General features: G+C 39.2%; 1 protein-coding gene and 1 non-coding gene across 2 annotated transcripts in view; one reads left to right on the forward strand and one right to left on the reverse strand.

Annotated features, from left to right (window-relative positions):
* Positions 1 to 19,609, forward strand: part of SNX24 (sorting nexin 24) — a 172,467-nt gene extending 152,858 nt beyond the window's left edge. The window contains exons 4-7 of the mRNA XM_054488348.2: positions 10,300 to 10,394; positions 11,798 to 11,830; positions 12,333 to 12,397; positions 18,091 to 19,609. Coding sequence (XP_054344323.1) covers positions 10,300 to 10,394; positions 11,798 to 11,830; positions 12,333 to 12,397; positions 18,091 to 18,158 — 261 coding nt within the window. The 3' untranslated portion in view covers positions 18,159 to 19,609. The remainder of the gene's footprint in view (positions 1 to 10,299; positions 10,395 to 11,797; positions 11,831 to 12,332; positions 12,398 to 18,090) is intronic.
* Positions 19,610 to 19,940: 331 nt separating this feature from the next.
* LOC129037748 (small nucleolar RNA U13) lies at positions 19,941 to 20,039 on the reverse strand. The gene has a single exon (XR_008502974.1). It is a non-coding gene; the product is annotated as a small nucleolar RNA U13 (small nucleolar RNA).
* Positions 20,040 to 20,309: the final 270 nt, after the last annotated feature.

The raw sequence follows: 20,309 nt of genomic DNA on the forward strand, positions 1-20,309 counted from the left end.
AATTTTCATCAGTTTTTGATATTGTTCTTTGTTATTTTTAGCTTGGCAGCTTGCCACATACCCCAAGAAAATTGGTATTCCATTAGTAAAGAAGAAGGGAAGACTGGATCTTGCGTAGATGCAAAAAGACTGGTGTAATCTGGAAAACTCCCAGAAAAGGGTATATTCATTCTTGTGTATAGGTCCCTGAATAAATGTCTGTAATTTAACTCCCAAGTTATAGAAGGATTCATTTCAATGTTAGATTTGGGAGAAGGGCTAGCATACATATGTTCTTCTTTCCCTGAACTCAGGGAACAGGTTCCAGCTTGGACCACCTGTGTAGTCCTTACCACCCATGTGCAGACAGCCCTAATTTCTCATCTTTCTTGCTATTGTGTTCTGTTCCAGTAGGCTACTCTTCCTACCTGTGTATTTTAGTGAAGAATTTCATTGACTGTTTTTTTGTTGTTGTTGCAGCCAAGAGGCCAAGCACCTCCTCCTAACTTTCTTTATAGATATGTTTTTTATTTTATAGCCTATGAGCCATCTCCACAAGGGCCACTTTTCATACATTGTTTCTCTGAGGACTAGCTACACATCTTATAAGTCTGTTGTCACACCCTCTAACCATTTCCCACTATTTTCCCACTAAGTACTGTGCACTTTGAAGTTTGCTCATTGAGGGTTCCTAAATTCATGTAAAACATAATTACATTACTGTAGCATTTAAACAGGTGACTAAATATAGTGTTATAACTGAACAAATATAAAATGGTGTTGGAAGTCTTCATTTAAAAAAATGATGTTAGCCTAGTATACTATATCTAAACTATAGTACAGTAAGACTATATATACCTAGAAAGGCCTCATCTATCTAGACTATACCATTTGAAACCCAGCTGTGCTGGAGCTGGGTCAAAGTGTGCATACAGTACGTAAAGAAAGAGAATGCTGAATAAACTAGGTAGTTGGGGGAATGTTTAAGGGGCCTGAGAGAGCAAATTGTTTTAAAGCATCTTAAACACTTTAAAAACATCAGTTCATCAACACATATGGGCTGTGCTAATTGTAAATCTTTTATTAAAAACCAGTCTCCTAAGGCTATCTGTAGGGAACATTTTATAAGCCTAGTTCTGATTACTGTTTCTTCTATAAAGTAGTAAAACAGCATTTCCATTCTATAATTTGTATTTAACTAAATGCCTTACCACATTATTTGAATTATTAAATCTGTTTTGGTTCACTTGTTGTAAAATACTAATATTAAATACTGTAGTCTCCTGATCTTAGGTTTCGCTTACAGGTACATAGCTAGTTTATAATTGTATGTATGTATGTATATATTTATGTATTTATTTTTGAGACAGAGTCTCATTCTGTTGTCTGGAGTGCAGTGGCCCGATCTTGGCTTACTGCAGCCTCTGCCTCCTAAGTTCAAGCAATTCTCCTGTCTCGGCCTCCCATGTAGCTAGGATTACAGGTGCCCACCACCACACCTGACTAATTTTTGTATTTTTGGTAGAGACAGGGTTTCACCATGTTGACCAGGCTGGTCGGAAGCTCCTGACCTCAAGTGATCCACCCACTGCAGCCTCCCAAAGTGCTGGGATTACAGGTGTGAGCCACCGTGCCCAGCCTATGATTGTTTTTAAAATTTGTTTGGATTTTTTTTTCCATCATCCAGAAAATGCCTCATAAATCCTGGCATTATCTATTATGTGTAATTGAAGTGCATTTTTATTCAATACACAGGTAATTTAAATGGATCAAATATGTATAATATGTGACTTTAAAGTAATTATACCCAGTCATTTGCTGAAAAGAATTGAGCTGTTCAGAAGTTGTCAAACAGGTTTTGAAATGTTATGAGTCCAGATCCTTTTGTTTTTTGTTTTGTTTTGTTTCGTTTCGTTTTTTGAGACAGAGTCTCGCTGTGTCACCCAGGCTGGAGTGCATTGATGCCATCTTGGCTTACTGCAACCTCTGCCTCCTGGTTTCAAGTGATTCTTGTGCCTCAGCCTCCCGAGTAGTTGGGATCACAGGCACGTGCCACCTCACCCAGCTAATTTTTTGTATTTTTAGTAGAGATGGGGCTTCTCCATGTTGGCCAGGCTGATCCGGAACTCCTGACCTCAAGTGATCCACCCGCCTTGGCCTCCCAAAGTTCTGGGATTATAGGTGCGAGCCCCTGCACCCAGTCGTTTTGTTGTTGTTGTTGTTGTTTTAATAGAAAGATTAATGGAATGTGTTGCCTTTCTTAGTCTGAAAGTCTTTATATATTTGTAAGAATTAGTTGAGATGTTAAGATAAATTTAAAATCCAAGGAAAATCAAGAATGTATTTTAATTGAGCCAATTTCAATGGCTCCCTTAAATATATCTGTGGAATAAATTAAGTTTATAAATGTAATAGAAAAATATTGGGAAAGATAAAATATTCCAATAAAATTAAATAAAAAAAGAATTAAACTATGTAGCATAGTGCTATTATGCATGTAGTAAATGTCAGTAAATATTTGGGGAATGAATGAATGAATGACTCTGAACCAATACATAATTTGAACAGTAGTTTTGAAGCTAGAGAGACCTAATATGAAATGAAAAATATGATCATTAAAATTAGCTCAATGAGTTAGTTAAGAAGCAGTTTAGAGATAGCCAAAGAGAGGATTTAATGCATGGTCCCTGGATCTGATGAACACTACTACATATGTTGTAGTTGTAGTCAAAATACAAATCAGATTGTGTCATGTACAGTGAGATACCCCATCTACCACCCACCCACATAAGATCACTCAATGACTCCCAAGTCTACAGAGAAAAGAAAAAAATCCTTCACATGATCCAGAAGCCCTTCCTAACCTCTCCAGGTTAGGTGCCCCCATTTTATTGCTTAGCTTTATTAGTTTCTGTGGCCTTCTTTGGTTTTTTTAATGTCATGCTTCTACCTTCCACAGGCCTTTGAACAAGCTGGAATATCCTACTCACATTATTCTCATTAGCTCATTCAAGTCCCAGCTCAAGGGTCACTTCCCCAGGGAAGCTTTCCTTCACCCTACAGGTTAATAGGGGTGCTTTGTTACTAATGATCAAGGAAACTAGCTACTCCCCTTTAAGGTACTAATTCAGTTTGTAATTTCACATTCGTTGCTGTGAATCATCATTCATCTTCCCTACCCAATGGTAAACCCTGGGAAGACAGGACTATATTTTTTGGGCTAACCATTGTGTCCCCAGCATAATGCTTGTAGTTAGTAGATGCTAAACAAATACTTTTATATGATTGGATTCCAGAAAAACACAGAATGTAAGCTTTGATATTAAAATAGCTCCAAAGACTATTCATTTTCCAGTTTCTTTTGTTCCATGGTTAGTTTTTCCTTTTAGCCACATTATCAGAAATGTATTCCTTTTTTTTTTTTCCAAATCTTAAGCCAAATTATATTATTTCTTTGCACAGATTCATTATTATTTTAAATAGGCCCTTTTTGGCATTCAGCGTTCAGTGCAGGTCCTCAGATTTCTTGCAAGATACTCTATAAAGCCCTGTGAGACCATAGCAGATGTCCATTTGAATTCCTTGAGTAGTGCAGTTTTTATCAAGGCACAGGCTAGACACATCTTGCAAATGGTGTCACACACAAAAAGGGGAATGCATGGTACAGTGGGTTCTTCAGAGCACATCTGATTTTTAGTTTTCAGGTGGTCAGGATCCTTCTTAAATCTGTTTAGTGGCTGGCTTTTTTTTTTTTTTTTTTGAGACAGAGTCTTGCTCTGTTGCCCAGGCTGGAGTGCAGTGGCGCAATCTCGGCTCACTGCAAGCTCTGCCTCCCGGGTTCACGCCATTATCCTGCCTCAGCCTCCCGAGTAGTTGGGACTACAGGCACCTGCCACCACGCCTGGCTAATTTTTTTGTATTTTATAATAGAGAAGGGGTTTCACCGTGATAGCAAGGATGGTCTCGATCTCCTGACCTGGTGATCCGCCCACCTCAGCCTCCCAAAGTGCTGGGATTACAGGCGTGAGCCACCATGCCCGGCCTACTGGCTGCCTTTTTAAAAGTGTTCCTTTGCTAACCTGATTATGGCTGATTTTGTGAAATTTTGACCACGTGCAGGGAAGTGGTAAGTAGAAGACTGAGGACTACAGAGCCTCTGTGAGCTCTTAGGTTTGGGTCCCAGAGGACAGTGACACTGCAGCCCATTTACTGCAGTGAGGAGGTATTGATTTTTCTGCCTCCCTGTTTTTAGCCATATCTCTGAAGTAGATATGGTATGAAGCATCTTTCCTAGTGAAGAGAGGAAAAGCTACAGTGGTGAACTTTGTCACCCCAGCAGCCGGACATTTCAAACCAAACTAGATGGAATGGAGAAAGAGCCTAAAGTGCTCTTGTAAACCTCTTGACTTAGTTCAGTACCTTAGCTTTTGTGACAAAGAGGTTCCCTACAGTTTATAACAACCCTGATAGACAATGGGAAGAAGTGTGTGCGTGTGTGTGTGTGTGTGTTGAAAAGGGAATGAAAGGATCAAATCAGTGAAAACAACACAGCCCTGTGCTATGATCTTAGAAGGTTAGCAAAGTGGTCTTGTCCAAGTTTTCAACAAGATGTTCCATTCCTGTTATAATTGGCTGCTGGGTAGGTTTGGACCTAACTAGAATGCCAGCGTTCGATTTCACCGTGTTCTCAGTGGAGATGTGTCACCGTTTATGCTCGCCTTAGTGACAATTTTCTAAAATGGAAACTCGTGGGAAATCATTACAGTGTTTATATGTCTCCCTTGTCGGACGGCGTTATCTTGTGATATTTTACCAGTGTTTTCCACTGCATGATGGCATCTCACGAAGGTTAGGGCAGAACAAGTCCCTCTGTAATTTTGTGACTACATTTTACTTACTGAAGAAGAAAAGATAACTGACAATTAAGTATTTGGGATGTCACAGAAAGAACATGTGCAACTAATCAGTGGTATCCTTTGGGAACATGATTTTATAAAGCTGATAAGGTAGAAAAATTGGGATTTTGTGATTTGTGTTACGTGATGATAATTGCACCTTTTCAATAAAAACATTTCTTCTGGAGTAAACATTGAGCTTACAGGGGCTGTTGGTGGTAATGCTGTTGTTTTTCTGCCCCAATGCAGGAAGTTTTTTATAAATGCTTTCATAGAGTTTACATTTTTAAAAATTCTTCATTTAAAGTGATATTTCTGAAGAAATATCTGGTCTGCTTTAGAGAAAGTCATTTATTCTTACAAGAGTGAGTAACATTGTGTAAAGAAAAATAATTTTTTTTTTGTTTTTTACAAAATACACTCTATTGCCCAGTTTTACTATTTATCAGAGTTGGATGTAGTAATATCGAAGTAAGTCAAATAGCCTGTCACACACCTGTAACAGTTCTTTCATTTAACCCCATTTCCTACGTGCACCATAATAATAACCTGATTTTTGGTTTTCCTATATTCCTAAGTGACAGATTGGATGGAAATTTCTTTAGTGCATTTCTCTGTTAATTCTATACCATCTCCAATCTGCAAGTCTATTAGAGTCCAGGATATTCTGATGCTCTTCAGTGCCTATTCTTTTCATACTGTGTCACTTTTACTACTTTTATTGCACATGCTTCAATTAAAAAATGACTCCTTCCTTGCTAGTTTTGACAGTACTTTCTTCTTGTTCCAGCAGCTTTGAAAATGCTGGATAACCAGTGGCCACCCTCCTTAACAGAACAGTTAGTTAATTTAAAGGTCATTATCCCCTTGACTTTCCACTGCCTGGTTCCATTCTTGGTACCCACTATTGGATGACTTGTTTTTATGGAAACTATTTTGAAATCTTTTAGTTATTTTCATTGCCTGCCTCTAGCTCTTCCTAGGCTTATTCTTATTTCTCTTTTGTGGTGGCAGGGGGTGCTTGATAATATTGCCTTAAGTGGGGTGAGAGAACTGTTCAGCTCATTTGACACCACGTGGAAGGAACACTTCTTGCAGACCTACCATTTGAGACCCATGATTCTCGCACATAAACAGCTACTCTCTGTCTTGCATCTGGGTAATTAATTCTGCCTCTCATAGTATTTCACTCTGTGTGTATACCTGTAAAATTTATTGGGATTTATTTCTAGCTTTTTCTCCAAACTTGTCACATTCATTTTGAATTATTGATGTTTTGCTACATAAATTAGTTGACAGGCCATATGTGCCAACTTGCATCCAGGAATGGGATGAGCAGCGTCAGAACTTCACCATCAGAGTCACTGGGTGATTAAGTAGTTAGCACTGGGCCTGATCCCATCGCTACCCTGCAGTTCAGAATGCTCCTCTTATAACAGGGGCAGCACGGTAGCGTTTCATCAGCTGTGCTCTAACCCAGCAACGATAGAGTGGAAAATCATACTTTCCTTAATGTTTTGTTAATTTTGGGAACCCCCCACACCACTGACTGCCGCATTTTACAATAATATATAGAAGACATGGAAATCATGAATATGAATTATTCTCTAGAATCGGTGCAGCAATAGATTTTGGTGTATTAGAAAGAATCCTTTACTACAGTAGCCTCAGTGCGAAATGTTTTCAACTCAGCCCAGAGCTGAAGGCATTAATGAATTCTAATAGCAAGGCAGCATACCCTCCAGTGGGATTCTAATTGACAAAGAGATAGAAAACTGAAACAAGAAGGCCAGCGTGTCCTTTGGGGAGCTGGCACACAGCACCGGCCGACAGTGCATCAGGCTCCAGGCCAAAGAAAAGTGAGCCCAGCAGTGAGTGCTATTGCCCTGTCTAAGCTAAAAGCAGGTGTTCTTGGCTGGGCTGTCAGGGGTCTGCAAACCCCCTGCCACTGAAAGCACAATTATAGATGTGTGTATGTTTTCCAGCAAGCAGGATACTCAGCTTTTATCTGATACTCAAAAAGATCCCTGAAATATAGAGGGCCAAGAAGCTCTGTTTGCTCGATGAACAATTATCCAAACTTCAAAATGGATAAAATGGAAATTAATACAACAGCAATACTCAAGAGAATTAGCATCTTTCCATTGCTAATTGTGTATCAGAGATTCTTGGAGACATTTAATCCTCACAATAACCTAATTTTAATATAGAAAGAGAAAGGATTCAAACTCAGGTCTTCCTGAAAGCCCACGTACTTCCTACACCACACTGCCTCTCTAAAGAATGAAAGTGATTAACCATTGGATATCAATCAAAAATAAAGATAAACAATCTAAAACAATAGGGAGATAGGATTTGATATTCAAAAATTTGATTTTTTAAAACTTAGGAGTTTATTGTTGAGCAAAGTTGAGAGATTTAAACCAAACTGACATATTTATTCTATAGGATGACCCAGGGTACAGCTTCAAGAAGGGTCTGTTCCTTCAGAGCAAAAGCCTTTCAAGAAACTGAAGAAGTTGTAAATGGAACACTTGTGAGGTCCAGCCTTACTGTTCAGTTTCTCATGAATAAGATCATGTGTGTATGAACAAAAAGATTTAATTCCTCTTTTGTATCTCTGTACCAATTGATGACAGTCATTTGTACATAATATATTACATTAGGTAAATTCTTCTATATTTTACTTTATCTCTGAAGTATTAGTTCTTTTCTCCCAAGCTTTTAAAACAGAGCTTAGGAAATATTCCTGCCCACATAACTAAATGCTTAACTAACTCTCAATGCTGCCTTCTCTAAAACTATAAATCCCAAAGTACATATTGGTCATTGTTTTATGGAAAATATTATTTGAGAATATTCGGTGAAAATTTAGCAAAGTAAATTCACGCAGATTTCTGGAGTTTTCTGTATTGCTTTTGCCAGTATATCTTACGTAAAGCAATGTGATCATCTGTTTGGAGAACTCTGTTTGAGGAGGCTGAGCAGGATTAATTCCCATCCCTGTGTTGCAGTGTAAACAGCTTTTTGCCTGTCTTTTGTCATTAATGATCATGCTGTAGATGTAGCCAGTGCATTGTAAGCCGATCTGTCAAGGCAAATAAACAATTCACCTTGTTAAAATTCCCTAAATCTTGCATTAATAAAACCTAAGTAACCCCCTGAACACTCAAGAGATGTCTTCCTCCATACTGCAGTGATGGATGACATGTCTAAAGATCCTGGAAATTAAGTAGTTCAGGTCATTAAAAGTGTCCCACACTTGTTATTGATTTAATTTATTTTAAGAAGGTGGGGGTGGAGATAAGAATGTTATACCCTCCCCTCTTTTTTTAAATCTGAAAGCTACCACTTGTACAGATAATTAAAACTATTGCCTGGGGGAACAGGTCTGCATGTGTTACAACATTAGGCTTTATTATTCAAATAAGTATTGTATCATCCTCTTAAACAGATATCTAGAAAAAAAAAATCATTGAAACGTGTCACAGCCAAAATACCTCGGAGTTTTTATATGTGTGATGATTCCTAGAACTTTTTGAGTTACAGGCACTGAAATAATGACCTCTGGGCACCAAAAAAATTTCCTTGAATAGGTAAAAACTGAGATGAAAGTGAAATGATTTAAGGAAATTTAATTGAAATAGTAATGAAATTATGCCTCTGGACAAAGGAGGTTTTTTTTTCTCTTTATTTTCTGAACTTTTTACTTTTCTATTTTTATAACCAGGAGAAAGTAAACACATACACACACATGGATGGAGAGAGGGACAGAGGGATGGACGGATGAATGCATTGGTAGATGGGAAAACGCTTAGAGAGTGATACGCTATTTCGATTCTATCTCACTATATTCCAAGGCAAGTTTAAGTTGTTGTTTAGTGTGTGTGTTTACTTGTTCATTGCTAGCTTTCTTCAGCCCATGCTCCACTGGACCTGTAAGATTTATCATCATGTCCCAGTGCCTAACATAATAGATGCCCAGTAAATTATTATTTAATGAATAAAGTATAACACCCCAATTTTTTCTTTTCTCTTTTATTCCTTAAGCTTCCATGGGAACGGTGAGCTGTGTAAAGAACAGTAGCAGCCCCCAGTGGAGGTGGCTCTTTAGATGACCCCTCTCCAGGGACTGAACACCAGGAGGGCTCTGCTCTAGTGTGGGACAGAGGGCAGCCTAGGAGGACTGGCAACCTGTATAGTTACCCACTCCATTTGTATGACCCGAACTGGGTAACAGTATTACAAAACCTGATGAGAAATTGGGGCCACTCAGTATGTGAACCATGGCTAAGAACAAGATGTGATACAGAACTATGTATCTACAAGGTACATAATTTCACCTCACTTTTGTTACTTGTTATGTATCTTATGCACCACCCTTACGCAGTATTCCTGATCAGTTGTGTGAATGATATTTCACCACTGATTCTCATAGTTCTTTAAACAACATGTACTTATTGGACAAAATTTACCCACGGTAAGTTATGAAAAATGACCCTTAAGAATAGTTGTATTGAAGTCACAGATTATGATAAAACCTTTGATGCTTTTCTCCTGTGGTCTTTTGGAAGAGGGGGAGGGGGAAGTGGCAAACTTATATTCAGTTCACATATTCTGGTAGACTTTAAAAATACATAGTTATGAAGATACATACTTCTTTGTCAGATTTCTCCTTGACATTGCATAATCTGGATCTCTGAGTACTGACATGGTTATGCCATTATGCCAGCTATGTAGCAGAGCTCACTAAATGGAAGAACTCTAGATTTTTTTTTAGCGTGTACGCTGATTTACACTTAGCAGTAAAGTTGTTACTGACCCTTTAAGTGGAGCTGTCCAAATGGCAATAAATGTCAGTTGATTCTAATGCCAAAACAGGTGATAGTTGAGGGTTCTTGACTAAATCTTCCAGTTAAAAAATAATTTATCGTATTTCCTAAATAGTAGTGGTCTCCTGTGGGGAGATACACACACACACACACACACACACACGTATAGATAATGTATATCAGACCACTTTATCACTCAGTAAGGAAAATTTGATATACATATCTTAACAGTATTATTGATGTTGCCAGGTTTTGAAATATTCACTCTGGATTAGAATCTCCATGAAGGCAAGAACCATTTCTACCTGGCTCCCCACTGTCTTGTCCCCTAGTCAGCATCTAGTGTAGTAGGTGCTCTATAAATGCCAGTTGAATGAAAGAACAGATAAACTGCAGGATTTGCCGGCACTCCTTAGCATGTGTGTCAGCCTGAATTCCTGGTGGGCAAAACAGAGACCACTCCTCATCTTGACTGTGAGGAATGTTGCTGGTAAGAACTTTGATGGACGGTTATGACTTTTTGAAATAGTTCATTTGATTGATCGCCTAGCAAACTTCACTTCAGTTTCTAATTCTGTTTTCTGCTTTCACAGGCTGTCATTTTAGAAAATGAAGAACTTCCCAAACTGTTTCTTGATTTCCTAAATGTGCGACACTTGCCCTCTCTACCAAAGGCAGAAAGTTGTGGGTAAGAATCATGTTTGCATATTGGATGTGTATTTTAAATTACTCTTCAATGACCAGTTGATCTAACAAATAGCCCAGAGTGATGCCCGAGTAGCCCGCTGGCCGCGCCCACTCTTTTGGCTTGCTACAGCACTCGCTCGCCCCCTGCTTTTGGTTAAAAGAATTCCTCTGAAGTCCTCATGGCCATCTTGCGGCCAAGTGGCCATGGTTCGGTAATCCATGTTTAGACTCAAGGAAGCAATCTTTTCAATTACACTGTTACATAGAATGATGTTACTTGATGGGAATTATGAATCTAGATAACTTGTTATGGGCTTATTTATTAGTGGAAACTCGAGCAAAATTCATATCCTGGTGGTACACATATTCATATAATTTTAAAGTTATGAATGATCTTAGAGATGATTTGATCCAACTCCTCTCATTTTGTAGTTGAGTAAACAGAGACACAGGAATTTAGTGACTTTCCCAAGATCTCTTGCCTTGTAGCTTGCAGAACCGAGGCCTTCCAAGGCGAGTCCTCTTCCTCTACTGTCCAGCTGCCTCTCTCAGGAACTTCCAGTGGCAGGACTACAAATCCTAATCCCTATCTATTGGTCTAAACCCATTGGTCCTAAACCCAAGGACCCAGAGGTTTGATATCATCAGCAATTAGGAAAAGTTCTCCCGAAGAATTAACTCTGAAATAAGCCACTGGACCAGCAACAGCACATGACGTGGGCTGAGCTAGCCTCAAAAGGCCTTCAGGAACATCCATGGCATACTGTATCCATTTACAGGGAAATAAATCATCACAAACTCTCTGAAAATCCATGCAGGAGAGGGGTTTACCCATTTTCTCACTGCCTGAAGGAACCACACTTAACTACAAGAAAATCAAGCAGGCCACACCCAAAGTCATGTTAAACCCCAGCCATCTGCTGGATGACGGGGCTGCAAACACCTGTCACAGCTCCTCATGAGCACTGTTTACTCAGAGCCACTTTCCACTTATTACATAACAAAAATTATACACTTGGCAAATACTGTGTTGTCAGTGTGTTCTGTTCCAACTTGTATGTGTTTACAGGCAGGTTAGGCTTCATATATGTTTATATATTTTTTAGAATAGACATTAGCAATGGCAGTGAGTGAAATGTTTTCTCCATTATACAAGCCCAAAAGTAGTAATAAAACCTGAGGATTTTTAAGTAATCTTAAGGGAAATCAAAGAATATTCCAGTCTTCAGATTCCTTAGAATGGGGCATAGCCATGCTGTGGCTCAGTGGAAACTCACAGCTCTTTTAAAAAATATCTCCCAATTCAGTCATCTAATAATATTGGGTATTTTTTCCTTTGTTGGCATAAACATTGACTCAACGTATGTGTTTTTTTTTGTTTTTTTCCTTTTTCAAAACTTTTAGATCTTTTGATGAAACAGAGTCTGAAGAGTCAAGGTAAGGACTAATCCTCATCAGCCAGGAATAGGATTATGGTTTTGCTAAGTGTTTAATCACCCATGATGTGTTTCAAGTTATGTTTTTCTTAAGAACCTTTGTTTGGAAATTGGTTTTAAGATTATAAATATTTGATAGGGAATTACAGGAGTAACAAGTTAGAATTAAGAGTGGAGGAATAAGAGCCCTACATTGTTTCATGCAAGTAATCAGAATGTTTTATCAACAATCGTATTACGAGATTTTTAGGAAAGCACGTTTCAGCAATGATTTATTGTATAGATTGTATATCTGCTTCAAATTCCACAAAGAAATGTTTAGAAGATGAGAGCAGTGCCCATTTGTTCACTCTCACTCTGCGTGCTATTATTCACCCACACTGTTAGAACATAAACCTTGAGATGTCCCCGCACAGCAGTTTGATCCCCTCAAAGCTAGTTTGTAGTGTTTTCTGTTTACCATCGTCCCCTGATGCTGACATGCCTGTTCTTGACCTTTCCAGCAAACTGTCCCACCAGCCTGTGCTGCTGTTCCTCAGGGATCCATACATCTTGCCTGCAGCCAGCGGTAATCAAACCTGTCATCTGCTAACAGCTCTTTACTGATCTGACCCTGCACCACATAAACCACATTTTTAATACAGGTCTAAAAGAGTGACATTGGTCCAGGGCTTAATAATCTGCCAATAAACCAGTGCTCTTGGTATAAGCGACACTTAGAATTTTAATTGGGGCCGGCCTTTCAGGAGGAAATGTAATTTTTCTTTCTCTCTTACCAGACTATTTTGAATTAGAGTAATAAGGAAGAAAGGTATTTATGGTCCTTAATTTTTCTGATCATGTCATTTTGGCCTCTGCTTGTTTTTGTCCAGATGCCAGGGTTCAAATTCAAGGCTCTAGGCCTTTTTAAAAATGCCTCTTCCCGGCCAGGCACGGTGGCTCACACCTGTAATCCCAACACTTTGGGAGGCCAAGGCGGGTGGATCATGAGGTCAGGAGATCGAGACCATCCTGGCTAACACGGTGAAACCCCGTCTCTACTAAAAATACAAAAAATTAGCCAGGCGTGGTGGCGGGCACCTGTAGTCCCAGCCACTCGGGAAGCTGAGGCAGGAGAATGGCGTGAACTCAGGAGGCGGAGCTTGCAGTGAGCCGAGATTGCGCCACTGCATTCCAGCCTGGACAACAGAGCGAGACTCCATCTCAAAAAAAAATAAAAATAAAAATAAAAAAGCCTTTTCCCCAAAACTATGTGTATATACATTGCAGCATCTTTGATGGCCAACTATATATTTTTAAAAGCTGCATATTTTAAATACAATTAATTGATCTAAGTATAATTGTAATCAATATTTTCGACTGAGTCTTTTCTCTGTGCAAAGAAATTTAAATTCATCAGAGTCCCTCTCAAAGTGTTCTGTTATGCATCTCTTTATGAGCTCATTTGCATACATTATCTCATTTAATTTCCTTAACAACCTTGTGAACTAAGCAGGGCAGGTATTATCATTGGCTGAATGAGAAAATTGGGGTCCAGGGAAGTCCCTGACTTGTCCACTCTCAAATGGTTGATGGGTGGACCTCTTGTTGCCTATATATTCCTTCTGTGCTCTTTGCATATAGTGAATCTTGTTTCTGGGAGTCACTAAATAGTAATAGATAAATAATCCATTGAAACCCTTCCTGTTTCTGACAATAAAACCTTATGAGCAGGAGAAAGGGAACTGCTCTCTATAGCAAGGATACACGTACTTAGATCACCCACTTAGCTGTCAGTTTGAAGAAGGGTGGCCAGGACGCAGCCCTGCTCCTCCCTAGGAAGGGTTGAGGGACCCTTCCTAGTAGCACCCTGATCAGAGTGAGCTGCCTTTGCTGTACAGGAATATGATCTCATGTTCTTTTTCCTATAAGATCCTCGCAGTGAAGAATAACTTCCTCTCTGTAACATTTGCATCTTATGTTTAACAAATATACATGTTAGTTGATGTCATGTTAAAATATCACATTTAACAAATATTCATAATGCAATCTAATATAGATTAAATAGATAATGTTTTATAAATTATTCTTATTATCTTTGAAAAGTGGCTCCACAAGGACTTTTTCCATGTATTGTTTATGCTCAAATATGTCATGCATCTGACTGAAATTTCTGTAGAAGTGTAGACAGTGAAATGGTTACTGTGGACTAGAATAGCCAGGATACTTGATAGAAGAGGGAAGATATTTTATGACCTTTAAATCCAATTCATCCAGCTTATTGAGCAGTGCCTACCATGTGCTCTATGCCTGGCTTGGACAGTGAAGAACAGGAGGAACTTTCTGGGAAGAAACATCAGGGGTAAATGTCTTGAATTGGAAAGAGTAAAACGTATGTATCATTGGTAGCATGGTAATATGGATGAAGACTTGCAAAATAAGGGAACTGCTGTTTGAGAATAAATGGATCACAAGTTTGATGGATGGGATGGGAAGTATGGAAGGACCAGTCACCAGATCTGTTTTCTTGGAATTTTGACCAATCCAGTTTCATGAATCAGATTCTTGTTATCTTAGAAGTGTTATACTAATGATATATTCTTGCAAATCTTTAGCATTTAATTTAAAGAGAAACTTTACTTGCATCACATTTTTGTTACGATGCCTCTTAGTAAGATATTAGGGTTATTATTCCAGAGGATATTGCATATGGAAATTTCTTCACAGATGTACTGACCCCGTCCCCTACAAAATCAGAGGAGTGTCTGTCTTCAAAGATCTGACATTTAAGCATTATCCTCTTATAAAATACTAATAATCAAATATCCCTTAGCTTTTAACATTAGAAATCAGGAGAGTACTGTCTTAACAGATTTAAAAGCATTTGCGTTTTGGTCTCTGTTTTGATTTTCCTGGGAAACTCAAAACAACTCTTGCCAAAGTCCCCAGTGTTTTCAGTGTGGCTGAAGCCCATGGATATTTTTCAGTCCTCATCTTCCTTGGCCTCTCATGTACTTTAGACATGTTGATCTGTTTCTCCTCCTTCAAACAGTGTCTCCCCTTGGCTTTTCCACTTCCTTCTACTCTCTAGCAGCTGACCAGAATGCTGTCATAGACCCTCTCCTCTTCTTACTACCCTTTCTTTCAGATAATCTCCTTGTGTGTGGCCTGCCTACCACATGTGTACACCTGAGTCACAATATTGTATCTCCATCTCAGCTCTCTCCTGGGAGCTCCAGACTCTTAGCTGTGGTTTGTTTGCAAGGCCCTCTGTGGCCTGCCCCAGGCTCATGTTCCTACTGGACCTCCTCATATACTTTGCCCTAGCCACCCTGGAATTCTTTCTGGGCCTCAGGTGTGCTGTTTCCTCCACCTTGAGCCTTCTTTTCTCCATCCATAGCCGGCTGCCTCTCATCTTCCAGGGCTCACATTGAATGCCACGGCTTCAGAGAGCCTGTGCTGATTCTCCCTCTCCACGAGCCCCTCCACCCATTCACAATACATGTTCATTAAATAAGCGAAAACCAACAAAAATAACAACAAAACCTGCCCTACATCACCTTCCTTCTCATCACCTCTCAATGAGAATCAAAGGCAAGGACAGTTTACTGAGCAATGCTGGCAATAATGGACATTGTAGTAAATCATGCATATGATGAAGCCAAAATCCACAGTTTAAAGTAGAGTGGAACAGATGAGAAAACAACCCAAAACCCTGATTATGTTATTTCTGATCGCTAGTTGGTGGACCTTGCTTTAAAACACCTCCATCCCATTCACTTTTTGTCAGAGAACCCTATTTGCTTCCTTCATAGTAATGGTCACAGACTATCTTATTGTTGTTCTTTGGCTTTGTCCTCTAAATCCCCAGCATCTAGCATATGTTCAGCTCTTGGTGAACATACATACAGAGCCTTAGCACTTGCTGTTCCCTCTGCCAGGAATGCCCTTCTCCCGGACACCCTCCCAGTGGGCTGCTTTGTTCCTTCCTGCAAGTCATCACCCAAATGGCACCATCACTCAAATTCTTCCCTCACTTCCCTGTCTCTGGGCCCTCTTCAGCCCATGCCCTGCTATATTTTTCTCCTTGCCCTGTTCTTGTCACTGCTTGACATATTACCAGCGCGGTAGAGTTACCCACAGTATGTAATGTTATTTTCCTTTATGTCTTTTTTGCTTAACTTATTTAGCTGAATCCTTTTAAGCTAAATATACTTACGATGTAATTTCACTGACCTTCAAATCGACTTCTGTATTGTGAGTGGTAAAGAATAAAGGCATGTCTGCCACCGTCATGTAATATGTCCTGTTTGAGTATCTTTTAGAAAATTAACAGCTCTATTTATGGTAATTGATTTTAATACCCTTCTATGTGAGAGAAATACATTTAGAATTAAAATTAACTTAGCTAAATTATTGTTTTTTATTGGGCTCTAAATATACATGTGTAAGGCCTATCACAAGCTTTCAAAGATATATTTCATGAAAAACCGTTACTTCATGTTGGGGAAAGGCATGCACTAAAAAAATCAAGTGTCATCAACCAGAAATAACTGGATACTCATGTATTAGAGATTTTCTAAGACGTATTTTGTGTGTTCATTCGCTTGTCTCCCAATTTTTACAACAGCCTATAAGGTAGATACTATTATGAAATCCATTTCACAGTTGAGGAAAGAGAGAGACAGAGATGTTTAATAACTCACCTAAGGTCACACAGGTATTAAGTGGCCGATCCAGGAAACAGAGTCCTCTCAATAAATATTTGTTGAGGTAAACTTGTCACCATATTCTATCACTTACTTGACTTCCCCTTTGGCAAGTCTCACGGGTGCCTCAAACACAAGTTCCAGACCGAGTTGATGATCTTCTGTTTTACTCCTATTCTGGGTCTTCTCCCACCACCATCTGATTATGCAAGCCAGAAACCCAAGAGGCATCCTTGACTTCACCCCTTCCCTCACTAGCCACATCTAACCTGTCACTTGGTCCCGTCCTTCATTTCTCTAGAATTCCTCCATGGTTCTCCATCCTCAACCTCGTTTGGGCTGCCACCATTGCCCTCTTGAACTACTGCAGTAGTCTCCAAACTGATCTTGTGTCTGCTTTGAACTTGCTCCAGTCCATTCTCCAGTTGGCAGCCAGAATCATCTTTTTCAAAACACAATTCAACTCTGTCCCACTCTGCTTAAACTCCCCCAATAGCTTCCCATTGAGTTTCAGATAAAGCCCGAATTCCTATCCATTCTTCCCAGGTGTGATGGGGCACCCCGTGCCCTCCAGCCTCCTCATTTCCACTTTTCTCACTATGTTGGCCTTCGTTTAGGTCTCTGAACCCTCCAGGCTCCCTCTGGCCACAGAATTTCCACCTGGCTAGCTCCCTCTGCCTACCCCTAGCCTCTGAGAGCCTTTCTGCCTCCTCTGATGAGGCCCAATCCCCTAGTAAATTATTTTATTTACACAGTAGACAATAGAGGTTAGATGCACATTTTTTTTTCTTAAAATATTGGACTACTTTTATTTTCTTACATAATGACGATATTTATTTAAAGTGCTCAGCTTTAGGATAGTTCCTGGATATCATTATGTACAGATTAAAGTTTAAAAATTAAACTTCTGAACCATGAGATAGATTGGTTCCCATTCAAGTAATCCATTCACATTTTACCTACTCTAATGACTGGAATGTGGTATGACATACTCTGCACCCCTGGCCTCCCTTTCTATCTCCTATAATAATGGAGCTGTGTTTTCAAGTTTGGCAGGATGGCTTCTGTTGGAAATTTGCCCTTTTAAATTAGGAAAACAGACCCCCATCTTACTGCTCTGTTTCGAAGCTAGTCTAATAGAACAAGTAGACTCAAGACAACTTGGACTAAATGCACTGTAAACCACAATGGAAAAACTGCAGTGAGGTATTCCCGGTAGAAATCTTGGAATTCCTTCAAGTATATTGAGATTTTGTTAGAAATTGAATTGCCAGTGTAATCCATCTTCCTTGTGAGAAAACATTCAGATAAAGAGCTGAGGCCTAGCAGCATTAACCGTTAGAACATCCCTTAAATCAATAAGCTACAAATCTGGCCGCACATTCCTGCCGCGCCTGGTGGTGCACTCAAGTGGCTTTAGGCTGAAGCAGCATGACTGATAGCACATCCTCAACCAGGCAAATGCCTGGCGATGCAGATTCCTGTGTTTACCGTAAGCATTGCCTTGTTCCATTCTACAGAATGCAATTATATTTTGTTTCACCTAAGAAAAGCAGTTTTTCTTTTTTTCCAGATTTTCCAAATGTGGTTATTGAAGGAGTCCTCCATGGGATATTTTACCCTCATCTACAGCCCAGGTAGAAATCCTACATGGCTAAAAGAAGCAGAAGCAAGTTTCGAAGTCACAGTCAAGGAAATCAATACCTACCAAATTAACCTAAACGCTATGATATATAACAGCTCTAGCTAGTGGTAAAGTGCACAGTCCCAGCTTAATTCAGGGCAGGGACATTTCCATTAGAATGGTGCTCTTAAAAATAGAAACTGAACCGGGGCGGTGGTCAGGCTAAGGCCAAGTGTTTAAGAAGTAGAGTGTAGCTGCCGGCGTAGAAACCCATGAAAAGGAGGCCACAGGAGATTCCTGGGAGCACTGGGTGTAGCAAAACAAAGCCACTCTCTGCTTCAGTCACACCGTTTGCTAATTGAAAATCATATCCTGAATCATACTGAGACTGATCAACTTTGGTAGCTTTTTTGTTCAAATCTTACGACACACTACTCTTCTCACCATGAGATTTTTCTCAGCCAGTGATAGTACATTCTGAAATGCTGGCACCAGGAGACGGCCACAGACACACACTGCTGAATGTGAAGATGGAACTAAACTGGAAATTAAATTATACTGACAATATTATGGCATTTTTAAGATCATGGCATTTTAATTTACATTAGAGTGGAGTTGCATCATACTCAGGGGTTAGCTTCCAAGGTCAGTACATAGGTAAAATGGGCTATTAGGATGATCCTTGAAAGCCCTTTAGAAGGGTGCCATGTTGGAAACCTGTACATCCACAACAAGTAGCTTTTCCTCCTATGTTGGAAAAAAAGACTGTTTCTTTGTTTGAGGACCAAGTGAAGTTGGTGTTTGTTTAGGGGCCATTTTGTAAAAAAAAAAAGCACATACCTTTTAACACTAGAATCAGCCCTGCAAGATGCTTGCCCCGCTAGTGGCAGATGTGAACTGACAAGGAGTGAAGCACCCACCCAGCGGATGGACAGCACCCACCTGGGTTTACTCAAGGGTGTGCAGTCATCATAGGTGGGATCGCCACAGGATTTCATGTTATTTTCCTTATGGCTTCCTTTTCACTGACCTCATTTGTTGAGTTAATGTAAGTTAAATGTGTTTATGATATAACTCCACTGTACATCATACTTTCAGTAGTAAAGGATAAAAGCATATATACTACCTATATGTATGTGCTGTATGTGGGCATTTCATTGAGATCTAATTAATAGCTAGCCTATTTATGGTTATTCGTTTTAATAAGTTCTGTGGGGACAAAGTATTTAAAATCAAAACTAATAACTACATCATGGTTTTTGATTAGGATCTAAATATTCAGGTTTTAAGCCTGCTGCAAACTTTTAAAGATATTATGATAGATTCTGTTACTACATGTTGGAAACAAGCAAGAACTAAATAATCAAATGTTGTCAACCAAAAATAATAGTCTGGTATTGGAGATTTTTTAAAAATGTTTTTATGTTATTAGCTATTTGGAGTTAAATAAAAACAAAGAACAAGGAAATATTTGAGTTTGTCTTCTCCTAAGATTTCATTGGAAACGTAGTTTGTATCTGTTTACACACACACACACATATGTGCACACACAAAACCTCTCATACATTCACATAGATGTTTATTTCTAATATGATAAGATAAATTATTATAATAAATTACCTCATCTATTAAGTCAGTAGATGTTCATTAAATATTTGATGATTTACCAAGATAATAAGAATTTTTTTGAAAAGACCAAGTATCTATAGTGGTACACTGCCCAAGAAATCTTTTCTGAGAATTAAGTTTTTCTTAGTGATGACTTTCACTTTTTATATTTATGTAAATTTTATTTCCCATGTCAGACAAGTCATATGCAGACATCATAAGATTTGCAGGAGGCACACCTCACAAGAGTGGGAAAACCCAGTCGTCACACTTATGCACTACACAAGGATCATATCTATTTAAATTTTTAATGTGTAATTCTGTCAGGGTTATTGAAGGAACTAGAAACCAGTGTAGGTCTTTTAAGCAGAAAAGGCTATAATGCTGAAAATTGAATGCTTACAGAATCTGTTGGAAGGGTGAGAGGAGTGCATTCCTGGTAGGTGTCCAAGAACAAATTCCAGAATGCCCTAGCAACTTCTAGCACTGACCTGCCTGGGGAGCTACAGCCTGTGCTGTAAGCAGGAATATAGGGACTTAGGGGGCTGTGAGTGAAGCCC

Source organism: Pongo pygmaeus, chromosome 4 (assembly GCF_028885625.2).
Source record: "Pongo pygmaeus isolate AG05252 chromosome 4, NHGRI_mPonPyg2-v2.0_pri, whole genome shotgun sequence".
Classification (NCBI taxonomy): domain Eukaryota; kingdom Metazoa; phylum Chordata; class Mammalia; order Primates; family Hominidae; genus Pongo; species Pongo pygmaeus.